The 26,076-nt window shown below is 40.7% G+C and overlaps 1 protein-coding gene across 1 annotated transcript in view; it reads right to left on the bottom strand.

Moving 5' to 3' along the window:
• The window catches only part of ABC4 (UbiA prenyltransferase family protein), a 76,861-nt gene that overhangs the window by 10,833 nt on the left and 39,952 nt on the right, over positions 1 to 26,076 (bottom strand). The window contains 7 exon segments of the mRNA XM_087665457.1: positions 3,094 to 3,159; positions 13,772 to 13,882; positions 14,124 to 14,162; positions 14,255 to 14,354; positions 14,445 to 14,545; positions 14,650 to 14,788; positions 14,868 to 14,939. Coding sequence (XP_087521583.1) covers positions 3,094 to 3,159; positions 13,772 to 13,882; positions 14,124 to 14,162; positions 14,255 to 14,354; positions 14,445 to 14,545; positions 14,650 to 14,788; positions 14,868 to 14,939 — 628 coding nt within the window.

Below are 26,076 nucleotides of genomic sequence, written 5' to 3'. Positions count from 1 at the left end.
TTATAGACAAGCTCTGTCTAAGGGGGGCATGCATGGGCAATTTTTCAAAGTAATGCATGAGATTTGTCTAGATTTTATGGTATTCAGCAAGCAACAGCATTAAATGCTGAATTACAGCATTTGCAATCCTTGTTCAAACACTCTCTCACCCTACAACAAGCCAAGGACTCCTCTAATGAGTTGTCCACTTACTTTGAATGGTTGAAATGCAAAGTGCTAGGCTCTCCATGATGAGCAGTATGCAAAATACAAATTGCTGGCCCGTTTGGATACCTTATATGATAGTTATCATCAAAGTCATCAACTTTATGCTAGGCTTCACCAAAAACATGCACCTAAGAATATAGTGCGCTTGTTGGATCCACAAAATGAGGTGGTCCCTGAGCTGTGTTTCATCACACAAATGTGCTTCCATAAACAAGGAACTCATATGGACCAAGTATGGGTATCCTGGCAACGTGTGAGTACAGCAAAGCAGTTGGGCGGTGCTACCTTCTTGGATGTGAAAATTCACATGAAAGCTCTGAGGTTTGCTCTTTTAAAAGCTTTGTGTGCTCAACATCACCCTAGACTGATATTGCTAGGTTTTTTATGGAGGATGTGGGCATTTCCCATGGGCACACTACTTTCCAGGCCTTGTGGTGGAATATCCTGAATTCCACCCAAACTGTTTAAAACTTCAAAGTTTATTCTTCTCACCCACTTGATTGCCGCCTGGAAGGACTTTCTTTGCCTTACTATATGGCACCCTCCAAACTTCAAAAAGGAAGTGAATTCTTTGCAAACAGAGGAGTTCGCTACTTCTAGGATGCTTGACTGGCTTGAGAAGCAATAGCAAAGGGATAAATTTAATAGGATGGCATGATTGGTCTTGAAGACGATCTAGGATACTATTATCCCAGGTCGGGCAAGGGTTTATTCTTTCTGCCGCAATTGCCAGTGCTTCCGAATTCCGAGAGGTTACAAGTTACTCTGGTCAAAGCTTGGAGGACCGCCTTTAGAGACACTCTCCCTTGCCTACCCCTCTACCCGTGTCACCATGGTTGGATTGGGCTTTATATTTGATTCAGCCTTAGGTATCCGTGGCCATGGGACAAGTGCAAGACTTGCTATTATGGATGATTTCTTCTATGATTTCAGCTAGCCTCATTATTGGAGAGGTGGCTGCTCCATGCATGGACACTACTCACTCCTATGAATTGATGCTTGATAGCTTTTTAGAGAGTTTTTGTTTGGGTATTGTGTTCTTTTGTTAGCCTTTTCACTTTATGACAGCTATTGCCATTTTGTCTGGTTGGCCTGAAAGCCTCATATATTCCGAAAAGGCTATGATTGTGCTTGGTTGGCCGGAAGGCCTGATGTAAATATTCCTATACATTAATTCAAACTTGAGAGAGAGAGAGAGAGAGAGAGAGAGAACAGCTTGGCGTACTCATAAGGCCTTTATTTTTATTCGGCCTCAGGCATCCATGGTCATGTGGCTCGTATTCGTGGTTTAGTGTTATGGCAGATCTCCTCTATGGTTTCAGCCGATCTGGTTCTTCCTGACATTGCTGCTCCCTGGCTGGATATTGTTCGCTCCACACCAGCTGTCCTTTCTGTGTGATATTTGTGTGTTTGAGTCTTGGTAGCCTTCACCTTGATTTGTGTTTGTTCTGTTTTTCTTAGCTGACCTGATGGTCTGATGTAAATATTGCTACTTAATTCAATTATCTTCACGAAAAAAAAAAGAGAGCAGCTAAGGGAAGAGGGAGTTGCCGCAGGCATGCATGATCCAAGCAAGAACTGCAAACATGTAAGGCAACAATATGCTGCCACGTTTGAGACAACTAAATACATACATGAGAAGAGGATCTGCTCGGTTGGAGCATGAATGGACAGAAGTCTAGAACGATGAATTGTGCTCAAAGGTAACTAGCCACCTATCTCACTCGGTAGATCTTTCATGTGAAGTTAATGGGTTGATAGATTAAGGTACCATTTTAAAGGGTGAGCAAACTATCCCAATAGATTTTTGGAACTGTGGAAATGTTGCATCACCCTGCTCTTTTTACCCTTTCTATCTGCTTGTTTCTCTCTGCTGTGTTGCCATTCCAGCCAACCTGAAATTATTCTGGGCATAAAAATCAAAGGTGGAACAGGAAACCCTGTCTCAATGACCTAAAGCTGTTGAATATTAGGAGTTACACCTTGCTATGGTCTTCAAAGTAAATTGAACCAAATCTGTTCAATGGATTCACAAAGTTGGGATACCTCTAAGTACAGGAACTACCTTTGTACAAAGCAGGTTCCCACCATGAGTTCTGCCTTCAGTCACCAAAAGCCTTGGTTGTCACTCCACTTGCTGTGACTTCTCTTGCCATAACAACTAATCTGCCAGAAAAAGAATTTTGTGGAGCACAAAGAGGTCTTCTCCTTGAACCTTCTCTGCACACTCCTCACTTGCATATTCAATGCTGTATGGATGCCTGCATGCCAACCTGCAGTCTCCCACCCTGAACTGCTATGAACTGATGCGAGACAATTCCTGGGATCAACTACATTAAAAGCATAGCAAACTTTTCCCTCAAACACAAAAGGGGCTGATGAGATCAGGATCTTCAATGATCTACTTTCGCACCAGGAAAGAAAACACAGAACTTCACATGGCAAGGGAAAAGGAGAATTACAACCTTGATCATGTTCTTAAATTATGATCACCCTTGAGGATGAGCTCATCCTATGTAAAAGTTTTCAGTCTCAAACTTCATTCGGCTGCAGGCTGCCATAATGATAAACCCTAATGTTTGACTTGCATCTGACATCACATCCACATCGTCATATCTGTTCACATGCCTTTATATTCCTAGTCTTTATAAACATGCAACAGAGTCCTCAGACACATAAAACAAACCATTTGCTGTGCCCCCCTTTTTTAGCACTGCTTTCATATTTCAAGTGTGGCCAGTCAAGGCTGTTGAAGTACCATCTGTACTTTGCTCTTAATTATGGATACCATAGCAAAAGGAAACAATCTTTCACACCACCAAGAAAACATCAACAACCATCGAATATAACACGGTGATGTTAAAACAAAATGTTTGGAAAACTCGCCTCATGGTTGACATTCACAAAGTTGACCACTAGAACTCCAATTGGTAAAGTCAAAGCCCAGAATAACTGCAATTATTACACAACATTTCACAGAAGCATTACTGAACTTTTTCCAAAGAATCACTAATGAACCTACCCTAGAGAACATTTCACAAAAGCTTTTTAACAACCTTAGCAGGCACAATAGGCATTGCTTGCTGTAGAACACCTTTGTATTCCCAAAAATAACAACCATAATCTACTTGTCAAGAGATAATACCAATGTAAAATGGAACAAAAATTGGCTGAAAACCTTGTAGCACAAAATCATACAAATACTGGTGTGTTGCAGAAATTTGCAAAGGGGCGGCAACCTTGGACTAACATATTGGCTGCTGTATGCACAATTCCTCAAATGAATGTATTCAAAAGTTTGACTGGAGTTCAGAGCATTTCAAGGGTCCTATACGTGCATGCCCTTTTCTATAAACTGGTCATGAGTTGAAAAGAGGCACTTTCTTGAATCAACTAGATGTATAGGAATGATTCTGCATGGGATTTGGAAATTTCAGTGTCAGGAAACAAAGTTCCAACTCCAATCCAAAGCAGGAAAATGGGAACAAAAGAATTATGAAAATGTCTTAGTGTGTGTATTTTTAGCACAAGCTATTACTTAAGCCTTAACATAATTGTACGCTTGAGTTGAAATAGAATACACTACTCACTTTTTTGGTAGCTACTAGCTGCCAGCAACAGTCAAACACTATTACCACCTCAATGCTTACAATCCTAATGTGACCACATGAATTGTCTCTCGCTAGGATTGGCCGCAACAAAGGCTGCTGGGGTGCCCTAAAAACCATTCCAGGCAACTATGCTGTAGGCATTCAAAGATACAGGTTTCAAGGAGTTTGAAAAGGTGAGCTGATGATCATAGTATGCCGAAACAGCATTTCGGGCAGCCTGAAACAGAATGGCCATTTCCACCCAAAACTCCATTTCAGCCTGTCCACCCTGTGGCAGCACATTTTGTCCAGAACCTTTTTTGTTCTCATTCTCTATTGTGCCCATCTGCTTGTGCAATCTGCTCTGCTCCATCTTGATTCTACTATCATATGTCTTGGACTTGCCACTGAACATCATGATTCATTCAGTTTTTTTTTTATAAGTCTTGATATTAGTAGTTGGGTCCTGAGGTCTATAATTTTGCAATTATCTATGATGCACTCCTCATGTGTATTTTAGATTTTCTAATATCTATGCAGATTGCAGCCCTATTACTTGCTCAATCCTCATCGTCTGTAACACAAAATTTTATGTTCTTCAATCTTGTAATGATCATGTATGATGTAAGTTGTTACATGTTCAAACTTCATGATCATGTCACATGAAGCCCTGATGTTTTGTGTGAAATTTGATTTAAATGTTAATGTGCGCATTGATATGATATAGTAAGTATTGATGTGCAAAATTAATGCTAAAACCCAAAACTACTCTTCTCATTTCCAAAATTTACCAAAACTCTGAAACCCCCTTTTTTGCAGTTTCCAAAACTCCCCGTAGCATCTTGATGATGCTTTCCTACTTCACAAACATAGAAAAACCTCTTCTCGACAAGGGATGGGCTGATGTGGGTGATAGCTACCGAGAGTCAAGAATTCATCCATTTTCCAAATCAAGCAGAGAATGGAGGAGGTTGAGCTGACAGAGTATTCTTGTTGCATTAGATAAAGGATCAAGGCAGTTCGACTGCTGCTGTTTCCAGCCCTGGTTCGACTAGTGCTGATCGAGCAACTGCTGTCCAGCCTGTCTCGTACTGTCGCCAGCTACCACATGTGCAGAAGTTGATGCATTTGCAGTCTGCAGCTGCCAACCAGCCTGCCATGTCATCGACCAGCCTGTGTTCCACTGTTTCTGCTGCTGTCTCAGTCTGCCATATGAACACTCAGCTGCGTTTTGCTGTTCTAGGTCCACTGCTGCCTGCCACATCATCATTACTGGCTGCATTTGCATATTTCCTGCATTCCTTTACCCGTGTGGCACTGATCCAGCATCCACTACTACATTTGCTGCTGTCAAACACCATTGAAGGCTTTCTTGCTGCGTTCTGCAGAATCCGTCAAGAGTACGGCACCTTCTTGAGATCATACTCTTTGCCCCGATCCTAGAGACACAAGAGTTTGGGGTTAGTATTCATTCACTAAATAGTGTGCTTGCTACATTGAGCATTGTATTCTATTTAGATTCATACATTTCATTTTTCTCTATGTTCATTGTCTGAGTTAACCTAATCCTAATTGTGTTCTATTATTAGTTTGTGCTTTGTCGTATGATCGTTTTGAATTTTTGAGTTAGGCCATTTCTTTACATGGTATCAGAGCCAAGTACTCTCTAAAGAAACCTGGAACTTGATCTGAAAGCTCTTCTCAAAAGCCATGAACTACAGTAGGACAAATGGCTTCCAACACTTCTATACCTACTCAATCCCTAAAGGAGCCTATGTTGCCAACTGAGCAAGAGTAGTATCCACTACCAAATCTGCAAGGTTCCAACACGGCTGGAGATCCTTCTAACTACATTGGAGACATGCATCATTATTCCATGACAAATAAGGAGTTGTAGCTGATCTTGGCTCACAAAGCCAGGAAGACCAAAGAGCTACATCAACAAGCCTTTAAACAAAAGCTGCATGAAGAAGGCATACTTGATTCTTTCTTGTCAGATGTAGTACACAAGTTTAACAATGTTGCAGGGCCGTCAAGACCTCCACTAGGGATGGCCCCCCCTCTCGGAGAAAGAGATCCGGAGTATGTTCCCTACTTTCAGCCTCTCTCTCCTACTCAGTGCAAGGTACACAAGTTTCCACTTTTGTTCCCTTATCTTTTATTTTTTATTCATTCCCAACATGTTGGTAAAAAACAAGTTGAAGCAAGAGTGTCATATGCTAATCACAGTAAATCTCCCATTGAAGATCCACTCATGTATGGTAACACAAGAAGGGGTGATTATAGGAAAAAGTCTCATATCTCTTCTTCTTCCCTTCCTTCTTTTCATTATGATTCTCAAAGTCCAGAAGAGTTTGATGTATCATCTTCATTGCATTCTGCATCTTCACCTTCAGTTTAATTTTCATCATCTAATTGAAAACAATTTAATGCATCATCATCATCATTTGCACAATAATTTCAAAACCCTCCCATCCCACCAACTTTTTCTGCTAGATCACCATAACCTTTTACACCATTTACTTTTGCATACCAATTAGCACATGACATTGCAAACACCACATTGGAGTTCCTAAAACATAGGCACAGCTTTTAGCATCTCTATACCTTCAATTCTGGGTGGTGCTCATGCACCTTTAGGGAAGGTTTAGTCTCCATCCTATGCACCTTTGGATTACACCCAACACAAGGTCCTACCCCTACTTACCCACGTGTCAATTAGTTGGTACCACTATTTGCCTCCATGGTTTCAACGAATGGACCTACTAGTTATTTTGTTGTGCCTCAGTCGACATTCAAACAAGGCTTCTATGTTCCAATGACTCCACCTCCCTTGACACCTTATGAAAGCATTGATGTTCTAATGCCTCCACCATCAGCACCATATAGATATTCAGAGCCTATTTCTACCTCCCCACCTTCTATTCCTTCCTATCCTCCTCCTTACCCATCTTATCTGACACGTCATGGTTATCTTTCTCATTGGCCAAGCACGCTTTTTCTAACAAGAATCATTTCAAGACGTCTAATTATACCACTTGGTCAAATCTCATGAGGCATCTTCTTGACTCTCATAACCTATGGGACCTTGAGCAAGGGTTGGAATCCAAACCAATCCCACACTTGTTTCATACAAGGTTGTCAAATCCTAGAAGGCTAGGAATACCTCCTCCATAGTCGAGTTGATGCAAGGTCTTCTTCTTGAGTTTCGCTCCCAACTACAGCACACCTAACATCCAAGTTATGGGCATACTTGAGTACTTGAGTAATTGCTATGTGGCTTGAGATAGGACTCATCGTATCACACCTAACCACAAACTCCGAAATTTCAAAATCATTGATTAGGATGACCTTAAGGTCAAGTTGGCTAAGTATCGATAACTTCTCATGCATGTGTTTACCACGGGGACTCCTAAGTTCCCTAATAACAAGGTCACTCTCACATAGTTTAGTGATTGCTCACAGTGAGGCATAACCTAGTGGCCTTTACCACATGACCCATATTCTTTCCCACCCCGCCACTGAGGGTTCCATTCCACCACTTTTAAGCCTTAGCCACCACTTCCGATGCTACAAACAATGAGCATCTTTGGCATTACTGCTTGGAGCATCTCCACTACGACTCTCTTTATGAGTTGTCTCGCCTACGGATGGTTAAGGGCCTTACATGCATGAAACTTTCTAGAGATGTCTATAAAGTATGTCAGCTAAGGAAACAACACCATACTCCATTCCCTTGGCAATCTACACATGAAGTTGAGGCACCACATAGATTGATCCACGTTGATCTTTGCTAGCCGACATCCACTACCCCCTTGAACAATGCACTATACTTCTTTTTTATAGTGGATGATTTCTTGAGATACACGTGGGTGTACTTTTTTAAGCATAAATCTGACACATTCATCTACTTTTTTGCTTGGGTGCTCTTGGTACATAACCACCTCACCCTCGTGTAGGTTGCATGAGAAGTGACAATGGTGGTGACTTTATCTACCCCAAGTTCACCAAGTTTCTACAAGAGCATGGCATCTCTCACTAGCTCACCTCTACGAACTCCTCTTCTCAAAATGCAATCGTAGAGCATAGAAATCGGACAGTCATGAACATGGCACGTTCTATCTTATTCGCAATTGAGCTTCTTAAGCGCCTTTAGGTCAAGACTATTAGCACTTCGATGTACATCCTCAAACAATAATTGTTGTACTGCTATGTACAGACCGTGCAAAAAAAAAAAATCTAGAGTGTGGCTTTCTTATTGATTTAGAGAGCCAATGTCATTTTAGACATTAGTATTAGTGTCCATGGTTCAAAATATTAGATTTTTGGACAAGTTTAGCCAATTTATGATATTTTAGATATTATCTCTTGCAAAAATCCATAAAACTATAGACAACTTCTAGATCAGGATGACATGTAAAAGAAAGCTTTCAGCCAATTTGAGAGGATTTTATGTAAAAAGAGAGATTGGCGAAATCGCACGACGCGCGATCGTTGTTTTCAAGCAGTGAACAACACTCCAAAGTGGGAGATAAACATAGTTGCACTCGTACGTGGTATGAATAGGTTCGTACTATATGGTTCGTACCATACTGTACCGTAATGTACGAATTCGTACCAAAAACCAAGCATTTTTTTTTCTTTTTCTTTTTTTTGTGGTTGTTGTTGGTGGTGGTTTGGGTTGTTGACTGTTGTTGTTGTGGTGGTAGTGGTGATTTCGTAGCCTTGATCAATCAACCAAGAAAGGGGGTGGAAGCTTGATTAGACTCCTCGTACATGTTTTGTTATGATTTATCCTAGAGCCAAAGGCCATATATAAGGTATTCAAGCAATTCCAAACGTTTCTAATTGATGTCCCATCATTTTTCACAATATGTTAGTGCCATCAATAAATAAATTCAGCACCATTTGAGAATCATCAAGTAGCTTAATCCTATTGATTTTACCTTTGTTCACAGCTCATTTTGCACCACCCAACCCAAAGCATTAGTACACATTGCTAATAAAACTAGGCCAAAGGATAGCTTGGCCTAATGTATCTTCTGAGAGTACACGAATTAGTGAATGTACCATCAGTAGCTACTAAGCCTTAGCAATGCCAAACAAAACCATCACAAAATTCATAAATCTTTTACCAAAACCTTTGGTGGTTTGTTTGGTAACTGTTGGTCTCATAGGTCATTTTGGCCTCTTGTAGACATTCCTAAAGCATATCATGTCATTTCATCTCTCTCTCTCTCTCTCTCTCTCTCTCTCTCTCTCTCTCTCTCAACCTTCTCTCTCTCAAGCATACGTGCCTCTTATTTGTATGATCATTCATGTATGATGTATCCACTCCTATGTATGTACTTGTAAGTTGTAGCGCATGTTGCGCATGAGGCATATGCCATAGAGGTTTTGGCGTGTTACCCTCAAGTATTCATCTTATATACTCCAATAGCACTGCTATTTAGACTTTAAACATTTGTTCTATCATCTATAGTTCAAAATAATGAAGTTAAATTTTTTTTTTTGTACTAATATCGTACCGTACCTTATAAAATCTTAAGGTACCATTTAGTACCGTATTTTATCGTACCGTACCGTACCGTACTTTTCGTATCTGACAACTATGGAGATGGAGTAATCTGGCAGAATTCTGGCCAGGCATGGTATTTTACCCTCCTTTCAGAGCCAGTGGAAGCATCAAATTGGTGATCTGAGCAGCATAGAGGAAGGTATTATTTTATACACGTTTTCGTCTATTAGAGTTTTATCTTCTCATAATGCTGAAATAAACTAACAAACTTCATCTCTGTTAGTATTCTTCTACATTTTCTAATTCTTTTTGGGAGTATTCTTCTACGTCTTCAATTTCTTCAAACCCCTTCTCTTCCGTCTGCTCCTCTCTTCGAACCCCTTCTCTTTCCTCTGCTCCTCTCCCTGAATCTACCTTCACCCTGCTGTCTCTTACCCCCATGGTGGACTCTCGACACCAAACGCACCGACACTGTGTTAGGAGAAGTTTATGCTATTATCAAAGGTAAATTCCAGAAGATATTTGGGCTAATATCTTCAGGCATATTCAGAGAATTAGCTACAGCAATGTTCTTTTAATTCATTTCTTACTCTACATAAGACATCTTGTCAAAATATGCAAGTATTATGCGCCCCTATGACAGAGCAATGTTTGAAGATCATTCATAGATGCTTTGAGTTAAATTAAGAGGAACTTTTTTCTCTTATTTATTGGTTGTGGTGACTTATCCTTATCAGGAACTCAATTTGAAGCTCTCTTGAAGCAAGTCTCTTTGCCCTTCGAGCCTTGTAATTGACTCCTAAGCTTTTGTCCCTAACAGTCTACATTGAATGTAATCATGCAAAGTTTGATTCATGCTATAACATCATGTATGAATGATGGGATGCAAAGTTGTTTATGATACATGACAACATATTGTACTTGTTTTTTTTATTGCTCTTACAGTCAAGAAAACAAGCTTGATTTGAGTTAGAACTTATGAGATAATACTCTTGTGATCTTTGCTAAGAACATGCAATTGGAAGCTCTATCAACATCTTCAAGAACTTGGCTTGAAACCTTCAACCCTTCTCTTATCTCTACCATCTCCGGAGTCTAAGCTCTTGAACCCCCATACATTCTTCTCTCTCAAACCCCTCTAATTGACCGTGAAGTGGCTCTTGAACCTTTAAACATTCACTGTAATCTACTTATCTCTTGAAGACACATCTCCATCTATCTTATCTAGTTTTCTTGCCAAACCCCTATGGTGATCTTCAACCCTACACACTGCAACACCGTATATCAGGCATTCTTTAGCTCTCAGCCTATATTTTTCCACTTCAGAGTTTTTGGATGCATGATTATACACAAACTCGTGATGATTACACACAAACACGCAAAAACGAGCTGCGTAGCCCTTTGGCCCTGCCCTCACAAAAATAACATTGAAGGCTCCCCAACCTCAATTTCCAATTCCTAACCTCTTTGAACTCTAAAGTGTTGAAACTTTCCACAAACCTTAGTCTAGGACATCAAATCATCTAAATCTCTAACCCCTATGACAATGAAAGTCATCCCCAAGGGAAAATTCAATATCCTTGCCTGAGATCCAACTTAGATACCCCACAAGTACCTATCTATCACAACTTTTGGCAATTTTCCCCACTACCCAAGACTAGGATAATCCATCACCATGGCACACATTCAACTTAATCTCACATATGCACCTTACATGTGCATAACTTTAAGTGTCACAACTTAAGTATTCAAAGAGTATTAAGTTAAAAATTCACGTCCTTTTGATCCATATCACTAAGATTAAGATACTTGATTTAATAACATTGCATTTGAGAAAGATTAAGGGTTGGTATCATCCTCTCATGAACTACTTGAGGCCAAAAATGGGCACCTCCAAGAGGTGGCAGCCCTTTTTCCTAACATGGGTGCAATTGATGATATTTGATTAGAGAGCTAATAGTCATAGCTACTTTAAATGTGACTTATGTTACTTGACTAAGAAGATTGCCTAGCTCAAAAGATAAAGGGTTGACATTATCCTCCCATCAAGTACTTTAGGCTGAAAACAGCACTTCCAAATGGCCTACAAGTTGCTCAATCTTGAATTCTCCTTCATATTAAAATGTGATAGACTGGGTTTGGGCTATCAGATTCGCACATGTGGAAGCCCTTTTGGCTAACATGGGTAAACTTGATGAATCATGATAGTTCATTGGAAAGGTATTAGTCATAGCTCACTTAAATGTACCTTAAGTTGCTTAATCTAAGAAGATTGCCTATCTGAAAATATAAAACCCCCCCCCCCCCCCAATATGAGAGATTTTACATACCAACAAACACAATTTTTTCTATGAACAGTAATCCATCACCTGTAGTGGCACAACTAATATTTGCTCATTGTACTATGTCCCTCCCAAAAAATCCATTTGATGATAAGAGTATCTATCTTCCATAAAATACAATTTTCTCCATGTCTTCATAGAATTGTCTTGTTTGCTTCATTTTAGGGCATTTATGCCAAGTGAAAAACTTTTTCCATTTTCTCAAGGAGACCATAGCTTTAGCAGGCAGGTTTCTGACATGAAGGGTTCCTGGTAACCCTTAGTCTTACACAACAGTTTCAAAAGGTATCGAGGTTAGAAACAACATCACACGTAAGTTTTCATGTGCGACAGAGGCTATAGGCACCCACAAACCCAAGAGGAGGTACCTTTCACATTCCATAAAGTGATGTTAGGGTAACAGACTGACAACTGTTATGTGGCCTCACTTTATGCTGCCTATTCATTTTGCAGGTTATTACTCTTAACATATGCCTTTTCTTTCACAATAGTATGCATATGCGCCTATAGAATCGAGAGATAAGGGAGCAAGTTGAAATATTATTTCCTACCACTCGTAGTTTTTTGCTGGAGTCACTTGGTTCTAATGATGGAGTGAAAGTGTATTGTGTTGAATGGCACCCTTGTTCGTGGTGGGGCCAAAGGATCTCCTGCATTCTTAAGTTGTGGTCTTACAGTCTTCCCTGTGCCACCAGCTTCCTTGCTAAATGGTGGCTCCTTTTCTCTAATTTATTCCAAATTCATGTGAGTTGTATATGGCTGGTTGTGTTTAATGCTAGTAAAGGGTTGAGTTACTCCAAATTTTGAAGATCACATAGTTCACACCTGTATACCTGATTCTTCAACTAAAATCTACTTAAAGATTTCTCTAGGAGGGAAAAAGTCAACTAAAAGAGCCCCTAAAGGTGGAAACATAAGTAGATACACTTCAGGAGCCATGGTATTTCTGGCATTTAATCCTTTGATAAAGAAATTCATTATCAAAGGCTTTGGGGAAACTGCTTTTGTGGTATGAGTCTATTAAAGATACTCTAGTACTCTTGGAGGTGTTATGTACAAAAACCTAAATTGAATTGGATTTATCATATACCATGCACAGTTATAAGAAGAAAACAACACACTATAACTTGGGCTGATGAGAGAGACCTTCGACATCCAACATTTGACACGTATAGCAGCTTTTCCATCATGTGTCTTCTTTCTGTTGTTAGGTTACTCACAAAAATGCAGTAGTGGTACCAGACGGAGTGATTGATGTATCTATAGTTGAGTTAGTAGGAGCTGTTTGAGATTTGCCTACCAAGTCCATCTTATTAGGTCACTATTTCCTTGGTGTAAATTTTCTTCTTTCACTTAAAGTAGCAGAACTTCTTGAATTTGATTCAAAGTTTGTCCTAGGTTTTCTGGTGTGTTTCTCCAAATGATTTTGGTGGTGTATTAAACCATTCTGGACACAGATGTTGCTTCAGCAGTCTAACAACATGCTTGCATGCCGAAGTTGCCAGAGGGGCAGCAGTTGTCCATACCTAATCACCACCATGTTGTCTAAGCAACAACCTGTAAGAAGTCAGTTGTGAGATAGACACATTAGTTGTGCAAGTCTCCAATGCTGCATGCAGCATTGTGGTTTCAAGCCTTGCTGGTCAAGATTTGCAGCATGGTTCTTATATCTGATCTCGGCCATCATCTGCGGTCAGCATTAATATAAGAATTCTCATTATCATCCAAATGTTCCCCTTAAAGAAATTGCAGAGTGCAAAGCATCACTTTTTGCTTGAAAAGGTACCAAAACAGCCAGCTTCCTGTACCATAGAGCTTTCTCACATATACAGCTTCCTGTTCACCCCGGAACAGTGCACAGGTAGCATGCACTAATTTTGATTTTTTTTAATTCTTTTTAAACAATGTGACTTACCTTGAAACTCAGACTGAGTCAATATAACATTAAACAACAGAGACTTGCAGTCATTTGGCTTCTGGACTATACACAATAAGAACTATGCTGAAAGCTTCAACAAATTCCACAAGAATGATCAGACAGGTCATCCATAGAATAATATACAACCCTCATCATTTTCTTTATTTCATATTCTGTATGCTGCATAAATACTCACCATGCAAAGAAAAGGCAGAACCTTGGTGGCAGTAAATGCAGAAAGCAGGAGGTAAAGGCCAATAACAGTAAATTTGACCACATCTTTCCCCTTATGTGTTCCAAGCCTCACCTGGTGTCATCAAGAAGAATGCAGGCGACCCAATTTGTTTGAGCAATTCACATATAGTTTACCGCAAGTGAAAATCCAAGTCAATTCACAAAGTAAACAAAAACATAATAAAGTAAACAGTAAGGTCAAGAAGAAGAACTTCAGCAACATTCTTCTGCTGCACTAACGCAATGCAAAGATCCATGTGAAAAAAACAGATATCGAGAATGTAAACCACAGGATTTAATATGGAGTGTGTTACCAGAGGGGACAGTTTTCCAACAAGTCTGTCACCTTCAATCTGCAAAATAGACAGCTTTAATCAAGAGTTTCTGAGGACTCAAGGCATCCACATAAAAAAATTAAGAAAACGATATTCAGAGAAGAAATCACCTGGTGGAAATGGCTGCAAAACAGTATCAACGTTGTAGTAATGCCAACTGCAATCGCTGCTACCAAAATTGTGCTAGTTACAGGTAGGCTGTTTCCTATACTGCATCAGCAGCCTGAAATGATTTATGTGGCTGCAAAAGTGAAAGGAAGCTCAAACTTTTCTTGCACTTAAGATAATTAAATGACTCACCTAGACTGGCTCAGATAGAATGCTGTAGTTGCAAAGGGACCAAAAGCCAAGAAGCAAAGAGGCTCTCCTAGCCCTTGATAGCTAAACCGAAATGGAGGGCACTGGACAATCCAACGTTCCAAGTACTTGAGATTAATATGAATGCTACTACCACCATGTTCTTTAAATGTCAACTTGTGGGTCAAAATATATCGAGCTGCAAAACCTGATATATGTATCCACAGCAAATAGCTGCAGCCAGAAAAGCAGCCACTTGCATATTTTGTGCTTGCCAAGCTCCCCATACAAGACCCGCTATTCCAATACCGAGACATGTATATGCACCAACTAGCACACCCTCGCGACTGTGTAGCTCAAGGATCAAAACTTGTACAGAAAAACAAAGCCAGGAAAATAAATTTGAGCCACATAACTTCAGCCTACCTGCCTGTCATATTCACAACAGATTCTTGTTTGTCTTTATCTACTCCAGTCTCAGCATCGTACGCATCATTGCTGTTAGAAAAATCACAGGATACAGCATTAGTGGCAAGTTTTGCTGTTTGATAGGTCTTCCACCACCAAAGACATCCTTGAACAAGTTCAGACCAAATCATGAATCAGTCTAACTTGCTCTCAAGTGCTCATCTAGCAAATACAACAGCATCAACAAACAAGCAACCCAAAAATCACGATAGCCACAGCAAAAACAATACTAAAGGACATTATATGCAATAAAATTACTGCTCATTTGGCTCCAGTAGAGCCTCCAAAGAGAGGCTTTCTCAAGAATGTTTCACAAATGATCACTATGAAGTTTTGCACGTTCTCTTCTAAGCCAATTCTCTTGTGAAAATGGGCTACCCGTCTCATTGAGAGCTGATGTCCATTTCCAAACCTCTCAAGAGATCTGAACTTTAAAAAGTAACCATCATCCCGAGATCCAAACATCTTTCATCCCTCTAGACAGGTTATATCCAAATTAACCAAAACAACCTTTTCAAAGAACTATCGTAGCTAGGGCCCATCTCTAGTCAGAAGATCTTGTCATTCTCCTTTTGGAGTTTAAAACGCTTTTGATCAAGTTGATTGGCAGCTCACATAATGGGAGAAACACAAGGCGAACAAGAGGCGACATGAGATAATGAACAAAGACAAATGGAGGCCAACCTATTTTTTCTCTCTTTCTTTTTTCTTCTTCTTGTACTCCAATAATACAAGGTGTGAAAGACTTTTGACACCAACACCCTCACTAATGCAGATCAGCAATGTGCAAGGGCCATCTAATATAGCCTTGCATTCAGCATACATTTTCTGATCTATGCAGATTTGTTCCTTCTTTCTCTACCATTTTCAGATCTGTGCAAATGAGTTCCTTCTTTCTCTCTACATTTACTTTGTCTCTCTCTTCCGTTCCCTCTCTATGCTTGCGAAATTCTGTTGCAGGCTTGCACACGGTGTCGGAGGGGTTTTTGTCGAAAAGTCGAATCCACCGGGGATCAGGAGTAGAAAGAAGTAGAGATAGGAGATGGAAGAGAAGATGGAGAATACACAAGAGGTAAACACTACAAAGACAAAGCACAATGAATTGAATCAATATGTATTGAAAGAACCTAGAATCTTCGCACTACTCAGAAGCAATCTCCAAGCATTAGATCTCCTGGAGCTTCTTCGTAGAACAAAACGTGCATCAAAATTACAGCTCCTTCTCTGCTACTCGGAACCCAAATCTAATGGCCCCATTAGCTCCGAAATGGGGGGTAAAACTCCAGAACACCTGCTCACGGATCTCCCAGATCACTCCTTCTTTCAGTTCAATCTGCAATTTTCAGCAAGTAAAGCAACACAAAGAGTTTCACGCTCCCCTATTTTCACTACCGTTTCAGTGGTAGCTCTAGCCCAATGATTTCTTGTGTAGTGACTTCGAGGAATAAATCCTAGAGTCTCTTCTCCATATTGTTGCATTTGCCTTACTCCACCATGCATATAGCTACAAGACAATGCATTTTCAGCCACTTTCTTCTCTTTTCCACATGCTGTCCACTAATTAGTAGCATCCTGCATAGACAATCCTATTCTTACTTCATGCTCATATTCAGCCTGAATACCCAACAAACCAGTTTCCTCTTCAAATTGCAGCAATGCACTAGTGGTATCACCAAGAAACTAGCGCTTCCTTTTAATTATGTCAATGATCTCATCATGAAATTCTCACTTGGCAATGCAAGCACCTCTCCCAAGGTAAATTCCACCCGACTGTTTAAGATCCGTTCTTCAAGAACCTTCTTAAGATCTGTGGCTATTTCAATGTCAGATTGCAACTTATATCCTAGCTGCTTGCCCTTCTTTTTACCCTCTTGTTTGTTATCCTGTTTTTGCTCCTGACTGACCTCTTCCATAACAAGCTCGGGAGGTGGCTGATTTGCAGCTTTAAGCTGATCCACACTTCTTCTTGTCATTCTTTTAGATGTCCTTGCAATATCTTCATCTCTTTTTCGTTTTTCTTTCACAAGTACATCCGTGTTTGTACCTTTGCTAAATATGCATACATTGAATATGCATCTACCGGTGATTTCCAACCAGTTATGCCACGAATGTCTTGTCATGCATGAGGCATTTCACTATCAGTGACCTTTCTCTTTTCAGCTACATGTAAAGCATGTGTCTATATTTCAGCCTTTGGACCAACCATCACTTGGCCATGCATTCTATCCAACTGTAGACCAAAAGTAGAAGCATGTACCGTCGCATAAGCATTTCGGACAGCCAAATCTTCCAACAACTTCTACATACCTCCCTTTTCAAAATTCAAAGCAAGAGGCAATCCTGTTTCTTATGCATGGATCTTGCCATCTTTCCAAAAGACGAGCTATTGTGCCAAGGCCTCCTGATAGGCACCACAATCCTTTCTCTCGTGTTGCAAACTGTCACACCACATACATCTTTTTCCAGGCTTAGGGGATGTTGCCCGTCCCCTTTCCTCTTGTCCTTTTTCATCCAATTTTGCAACCTTCAATTGAAGATCCCGTATGCCTTTGACTAATTCATCTGAGACATTTTCCCTAACAGAGGGAACAATAGCAGGTACAGCCATAGGATTAGCCACAGAAGTAGGTGGCTTACCGAATACTTCAACTGTCTTGCCCGTAACAGTGGGTAAGCTAGAGACATGCAATCTTTCTCTTCTTCTATGCTTCTTCACAAGTGCAGTAACAGCTTCCTTGACATGTCTCCATTCTGTTTTCAAACCTATCTCTATAGTCTGATCCTCCAGTAAATCATCAAGCTTCTCTTGAAGCTCAGGATCAGCTGCCTGTAGAAACAATTCAATTTTTTGACTTGCAAGAGCTTGTTGTTCTGCAAGATCCAACTACTCAAATCGACTTTCAAATTCTCTTAACAATTCCATAGCCATAAGACCCTTATTGGGTTGTAAAACCCACTCTTGAAAAGTCTTGTTCGTAATCAAACCAGTATCCTCAATGTAAAATTCTTCCCTGAGTGTCTTCTTCAAGGCTACCCAATCAACATCTTGCAAGTATAATTCAGTAATCCCTGCTTTCAGTTCATGAACAATAACACGTACAAAATACCGGCTCCATGCAGATTGAGCCACCCCAAAGAATTCCATCTTCTGAGCATAGGTATGTACATATGCAGATACATTCCTGCCATTGAATAACTTCACCTCACGCTCAACTTCTTGCAAAGCATTCATCATAACATTTTCTGTTTTAGCTGAAGCTTGCATCACCTGTTGTTGTTGTTGTACTTGCATAAGCATATTCATATTTTGCACCAACTATTGCAAAACATCACTGGAGACTGTATTTGAAGATTCTCCCATCTTGTCTTTCCTTCTTCTGACGACCATTCGCATCAGGTTCACCAATGTCAGAGGGGTTTTTGTTGAAAGGTCGAATCCACCAGGGATCAGGAGTAGAAGGAAGTAGAGATAGGAGATGGAAGAGAAGATAGAGAATACACAAGAGGTAAACACTACAAAGACAAAGCACAATGAATTGAATCAATATGTATTGAAAAAACCTGGAATCTTCGCACTACTCAAAAGCAATCTCCAAGCATTAGATCTCCTAGAGTTTCTTCGTAGAACAAAACGTGCATCAAAATTACAACTCCTTCTCCGCTTCTTTCAATTCAATCTGCAGTTTTCGGCCTGTTTACAGCGATCGCAATGTGCGTGATTTCGTCAATCTGTCCCTCTTGTGAAAATCCCATAATTGGCTGAAAAAGCAACTAGCTTTTTGCATGCCATCCTAATCTAAAAGCTTTTTCTAAATTTTTTGGATTTTTACAATAAATAATATCAAAAATAGACTAAAATTATCCAAAAATCTAGTATTTTCGAATAATCCATACAACTCACACTAGTACTAATGGCTCAGATCACATTGACTCTCTAGATCAATAAAGAAGTCGAATGATGATGCATTCCATACTTTTTCACATTGTATCCTCATAACATCACGACAACGGTATCATCGCCAAACGAGGAATAGGAGCAGTCCCTGAATAGGAGACTTCACCAAGTTAATGTAAATACACCAAATTTTTTGTGTTTACTTCCCTATGTAGCCTTTCTCTTGCTGGGCGACATCAAAACACAAGTTTTCTAGCAGGAATTTCATCATCTTCAACCCTAAAGACCCTTTCTATGACAGGTTTCCCTCTTTTCTGAGCCTTTGTAGGAGCCCTCTCTACTTTATAGAGCCCCCGAATATCCAGACACATCATTCATTTGTCTCACTTTTAATTCTTTGCAGGTATCTTGACGGACAAAGTTTAACTGATAGGTTTGGCAAGACCGGTTGGACCATCAATTTGACAAAGACCATGCATAGCAATGACCAAGATCTTGAAGACTAGTGTTACAAGTGCTGTGATCGAGAGGATTGACATGAAGACCGTCACAATTGTGAAAAGCAAAGGATCGTTGAAAAGATTGAAGAGATCAAAGATCATATTGTGATTTGGACCATGATCATGCTCCCTCCCACCCACCTTCACTTCGCATTTCTACCCCCTGTGCCACGGAGAGTCTCTGCCTTGCTATCATGGCACCCTCTGTTGAGGTGGACATGCTACCTTCTCTTCCCGAGAATGAAAAGTTGGATGGCTCCAACTACTTATGGTCTTGCAAAGACTTGCAAGGTGGACTGCATCCTCGATGCCATCAATCTATCAGAACCCTATGTCCCCCCTATTCCTCACCCTACCATAGCAGTCTGAAACGTCTGAAACGTTTAGAAACGTGTTTCATAAGTTTCTTTCGAGAAGGGATAAAATAAGAAACGCAATATTTTTTTATAAAGGGTTTTTTAATAGTTTTAAACTAGGGAAATATGCTTTAAGCCTCCATGGAACTTTCTCTTAAACAAAAACAAGTGAATTGAGCAAAAGTGATAAAACATTAAACAATATAGTCAATTCAGAATAACACGTTACACATCCTTGATCCATAATCCATTGTTGACTATTGTCAAAGATTAATCTTTGAATAAGCTATACTATAATCAAACCTTAAACATCATGATCATTGATTCATAAATATCACATAAAGAAAATTGAAAGACATTTTACATAGCCCATGTGCAAATAGCAATGTAAAATGGGTGAAGCGGCAATATCATGATTCTCATTTCAAAACAAGTTACAAAATGATAAAATGTCAAAATCCAAAATGAATCATGATACATCATAGATAACTCATAAATGAAACTAGAGTCAAATAATGAGCTGTCCAAACAATAATGGCCCATGGACACTACACTGACTTAGTGAAAATCCCAAAAAGATAAGACTCTAGAGTCTAATCCAAAATCATGAACCGTCATGAGTTATGGCTCGTGAGTCAGTACTCACACTCATCATCATGACCATCGTCAGCATCATCATCCCCATACTCATCCTCCTCACTCACACTCCAATCATCCTCTGTGTCATTTATGGCACTAGCTCCAGCACTAACTACTACCATCCTACTGGAACCTTCTGTTGGAATTGATGCATCAGCACCCCTGGCCCTAGATCTTGTTTGATGCAGAAGTTGTGCTCTCTCTGTTGCAAGTAAGGCCCACACTTCATCATCCTCATGTGTAGGATGCTCCAATTCTTCTAAGCGAATTTCCATCCTGAAGGAGTTGGGGCTGATCTCATTTGGTCCCCTGTAATTCTGTCTTTTGCGTAGGGCTATTGATAGGGCAAAAGCGGATAGGCGCAAAAGCAAACAAATAGAGGAGCTAGCGTGGGAGGTGGGACTGTCAATGGTTAGCCAGGCAAGAGCGGATAGTCGATGAGGCGGACAGGTAGAGGAGGTGGCATGGGACTATCGATGGTCAGCAGGGCAAAATCGAGACAGACAAGTGAAATGGGAGGTGTGAGTTGTAACAGGCTGCACACGCAACAAGTCACGAGTGACGAAAGGTACATCTCTTTTGATTTTTTTTGCTTTTTTTTTTCCATTGACCATAGACTAACACTAACCTTTGTTTTTTTATAGACTAACTCACGTTTTTTTTTTGAGGTCCCTCCTCCCCACGTTTTTTATACAAAGAAACATTTCGTACTTTACGAAATGTTTCGTAAGTTTCGAAAGCAAAGAAATGTGTTTCTTTGCTGCTATGCACCCTACCATAGGTCCCCTATTCCCCACGCTCCTACGAATCCCCACATCAGATACACTACTTATCAAGCCGCTCAATGGGGCCAGCTCAACTTGGGAGCCCGGGACCTTTTCCCTTCATGAGTTGCCATGAATTTGTCCTCCTACATGTACAAAGGATCCACTTTCCAGCAAACATGTGGATGTGGCTTGCTTCCCTCTACCAAGTCCACAACTTTGCATATTTCATGACTCTCAAGATCCATCTATGTCAACTTTCTATTGTTGACTCCCTGATAGTGAAGGACAACATCTACAAGATGGGGGTCATTGGGATAACCTAGCATTCGTTGAAAAGGTCTCTTGGGAGGACATGGTTGTGACTATTGTCACATTCTTCGGCCCCCAAATACAATGCTTTCTATGCTATCTTCTCACCTGCAAAGTACAAAACACCATCACATGGGAAGAGACCATAACTATGATCCTAGAGCAAGATGCTCAACATAATGAGACAGGTTCAGCCAAAGAAGGGACAGCCAGATGCACCTTCAATGTCAGCACACATTTAGGTGGCAATTAAATGCAAAAAAAAGGGTAAGAATTTGAAGAAAAAGCAAAAAAGAGAGAATTGCAATAAGTCCAAGGGTCATCTCAAGTGTCCACATTGTGGGGAGACAACTCATCCACGAGAAATGTTGAAAGAAATACCTCATACTTCAGCATCGCGCAAAGGATGAAATGAAGGATTTTAAGCTACACCGACCACAAGCGCCGCGCAAAGGATGGAGTGAAGGATTCTAAGCTACACCGACCACGATGAGGAAGTCATTTTTTAGCCTCTCTATGAGGTGAATGACAACACCCTTGCTTCTTAAAGAAAGCCTTGGTGTGTGGATAGTAGAGTGTCTTCTCACATGACCTACCACCACGACTAAATATAGGACCTCCAAGACAAAGGGGGCACACTCACCATTGGTTCTTTCACACATGTTTGAGATGTGAGCATGATTCCACTTTTTCCTGACAAACAGGATTCATCAACCAAAGTCCTCTATGTCTCTCACTTGGGCCTCAATCTTCTATTAGTACATGGCCTTACACAAACGAGGACATACTTGGTCTTTACAGAAGAGGTGGTTAATGATGGAGAATATCACATCACAACTATTCTACCGTCTCGCACACAGGAGGGTGGGATCTACAAGCTCAAAGCCCTTCCCACTTTCTCTTCTTCAACACTTGGGCTCTTATGGCATGCCCATTACGGGGACCTTAATTTTGTTGACCCAATTGTGAAGTAATTATGCACGATAGATGTGTGTGTGTGTGTGTGTGTGTGTGTGTGTGTGTGTGTGTGTGTGAGAGAGAGAGAGAGAGAGAGAACTTCCTTCACATACAAGGTATTTATTTCAAAATGTTGGTGGGTGATCTTCCTCTGGCTTGCACTATCAAGATGCAATATCTCCAATGGCTCTTGCTTCTTTTGGTACTACAAGTAAGGAGAACTTCCATCATCTGTTTCTTTCTTTCCTACTAGCAAGAAAGGTATGGTCCCTTTTGTCTGTTGTTTAGCCTCATGTGGTTGGCTGTACCTACTACCAAGCATCCAAGAGACTGAATTTCAACAGTTTTTGCCATAACTAGACTATCGGGATGCATACATTGTTTATTGTACTATCACAGTGGGCAATCACATTGCCCATCTGTGGGGCCTTCTTCATCAGTAGTTAAAATCCTTCGAGCATGCAAAGCATCCTTTCCAAGGATGATTTGCTCTCTTGGCATATTGTGGTTTCTTCTATTTCCTTATCAATCATGTATATCGATTGTGAGAGAAGGTCGAAGCCCAAATCCGAAACACGTAGGGCCTCCGAAACAACAGAGCTCAACAAATGGTCAAACAATAGCAGCAAGGTGCCAACAACACTAATAGGCACCAAACAAATGTCACTACCAATGACTATATTGTTGGGGGTTAAAGGCAATCTATACCTAGCAACTTACATTTACTTTATCCATAGTGCTTGCACACCTATATAATGCAAGTGGCGGCTGCCCATCACTGTCACTTTATTCTTTATTCTTTATTCTTTTTATGACAATAGAATTGTAATTGTTGCAGTTCCCACATACCGTCTTGCTCTCTCTTGCTTGAACCTCCATGGCTCTTGCATCTTGTTGCTTCCACTTGTGCTCTCACTCATGCTCCATCTTTCAACTGGTATCAAAGCAAGCATCCGAGGATCTTCGCCGACATTCACTTCAGCCTAGGATGAGAGCTTCATTCACAACTTGCTGAGGACCTTCCGAACATTGCTTTGAGTCTTGCTAAGTGGTCATTGAGCTCAGCCACAACAGCAGACAACCAGCAGCCATCAAAGTGATTTGCGCCTATCTGGCTGCCCTCTGTTCCCGACTAAATCATCTCCTCTAGCTTCTGCTGAGCTCCAGCCTCATTGGTTACTTGCTTGGCATCCTCCCTTGCATTGAAGGCTTCCATGTTGAGTATTATCTTGAGTGTTTGAGGTCAACCATTGACCCACTGTTCATGACAGACCTTCTGTTCACTGTTTGGGCAGCAAGTATTTGTTCGGTTAATGCTCCACTGATGCTTATGGAGCAAGTTTCTTATGCCCAAATGATGTATTGATGCTCAGGAAAGGCTTTTGGATCCATTAGAGCTCGAATAGTTCCATCATTGAAGGGTTCATTGCTAATATACCATGTGGGCAGCAAGCATTCACTATGAAGGCTTATGTATTGAATGCCCACAGATGCTTTGGAAATGCTACATGGATGTATTGACGCTTGGTATTGATTATTATGCCCAGATATGCTTATGTTGAGCCATAAGCTTTGGATTTGAGCTTCGTTGGATACATACTCACAATGGCTATTTGCTTTAGTGGTTTCCCATTTACAAATTTAAAGACTTATTGTAGATATATGCTCCTGGATGTATTGCTTCATGTCTTTGGGCACTCGGATGTTATAAGACATATGTATTGAGCTTTGCTTGGCTCTTGGACATTCCAAATTTGCTTGTGTGGTAGCATTTCGATATTTTCAATGCACAGCTTAGGCTCTTGAGTCGATGGGAGACTCTTACATGCTTATTGATTTATGCATACTCTATCCTTGTTGTGTAAACATTGATGCTTGTGGGCTGATTTAGCTTTGGTTTGTACACCTGATACTTCCTCCTGTCAAACGGGTTTAACTTTAGATGCATGCTTGGTTATAACTTATGTACTTGAGCTTCACTATTCATATATAGTAAATTAGTTACAAATTGGTGGATCTCCATTGCTTTTGGAGATCTCTTATGCACAATTGGCTTATATACATGGTACTTCTTTGCTCTAGATTACATCTCTATCTCTGACATCTTTGAGTCTCTAACAACATTTAGTATCTTGGTGATTGATACTCTATCTTGCATTGCCAATTGCATTGTATATCCCCATTGCTACCCAAATATCCCTGACAGTGGAAGCTTTGTATTTTAACCTTTTGCCTATAGTTATACATTCATTTACAACAACTTTATGGACAACCATGCAAAATTTCAGTTTTGGGCAATTTCTTTGAGAGGAGAGGCTTGTATTGTGCACTCTAGTACTTCCAGCTTGTGGATAGCACTATATTGGCTCAATCTTCTTCTTCTTGTATGCTTTTTTGCTCAGTTTTGGAGCTAATTTACTATTATTACAGAAGCACATATTCTCTTTGGTTGACAAACATAATGGTAGGTGTTTCAAGTGCTCCCAATGACAATGCCATCTTTAACATTGAGAAGTTGGATGACAATAACTTCCAATATTGGAAGACTCAAATTTGGCAGGTATTGGTATAAAAGAAACAAGTCAAGCCATTATAAACCAAGGGAATAAAGTTAGAAGACGCGAATATGTTAGCAGTCATGTTTGTCATGCTTTGTCATCTCCTGCTTGTGAGCCTCAGTCTGAGTCAGATGAGGACATTAGGAACTCTGACATGTCTGTCATGTGTTATGATGGGGGAGGCTAGTCACTCTCGACTGGCTGTCTTAGGATGTGTATTTCTTTTTGGCCTCTTTTAGTGGGCAGCCACTGGCTGCCCGGCCACTTTTTTGATCATTGATGTGGGCCGCTCATTTTAGGGCATTTTTAGGGTTTGCGCCCATTTTAGGGTTAGGGTTAGGGTTTGTCCTTTTGCCTATTTATAGGCAGCTCCCCTCCCCACTTGATCACTTGTCTTCTTGCAGATTCCGACACTCCTTCTCCCCCGTGGTGGTGCTGCCATCATCATCAGCTTGATCTGGTGCCCTCACTGACGCTTCGGGCTGCGTGCAGGGACTGATCAGTCCATTTCAGTGTATTCAGCATTTCATTTCAGTCAGTGCAGATTTCTCTTCCTTATTTTCTGCTTTCTCTCTCTCTCTCCCTCTGTGTTCGTATTCCCTCTTCCGCAGCGCACTCTCACATGGTATCAGAGCCGAAGGAGAGTACACGGAGCTGAGTTCTACGCGCGAGAACACCCACAACCTTGCGTTTGTTGGTCAAGACGCCTCCAACAGCAGAGGCGTCACTTTCAGCACCATCTCCTTGATCAAGGCGGCCTGTTTTGGTGTCCATCTATTTGCGTTTGCTGTTGGCGTCATCCCCAAATTTGCGTTTTCAGCCTGGGCGGCCCTCCTCCAGCTGGGCGACACTCCTCCAACCTGCGCCTTGCTGTTCTGGCTGTTGTTCCATCTTCAGGCGGCTCTTTTCCTGCTGGCGACCTATTCCCAGGCTGCGTTTTGAGGCAGAAGGCTGTTTTTTTTGTGGTGATTGCATCGTTAGCACTTGCGTTTGACATCATCCTTGCGTTCTGTGCAAGGCAGCCAATTCAAGAGCTTCTGGTGTTTGTGTTTCGACACCGGCAACCTTCCCTTGTTGTGTTTTGGTGTTTGCAGATATCGAAGATGTCTTCTCATCAGTTTATGGGCTTTGATGACTCAGATGACGAGCTTTTGTCTCGACACTCATCTGAACGGAGGCGTGATTT

Source organism: Lygodium microphyllum, chromosome 24 (genome assembly GCF_053477565.2).
Source record: "Lygodium microphyllum isolate KBCC chromosome 24, Lygodium_microphyllum_v1.1.10, whole genome shotgun sequence".
Classification (NCBI taxonomy): Eukaryota; Viridiplantae; Streptophyta; class Polypodiopsida; order Schizaeales; family Lygodiaceae; genus Lygodium; species Lygodium microphyllum.
This window is presented reverse-complemented; position numbering and strand designations above follow the sequence as displayed.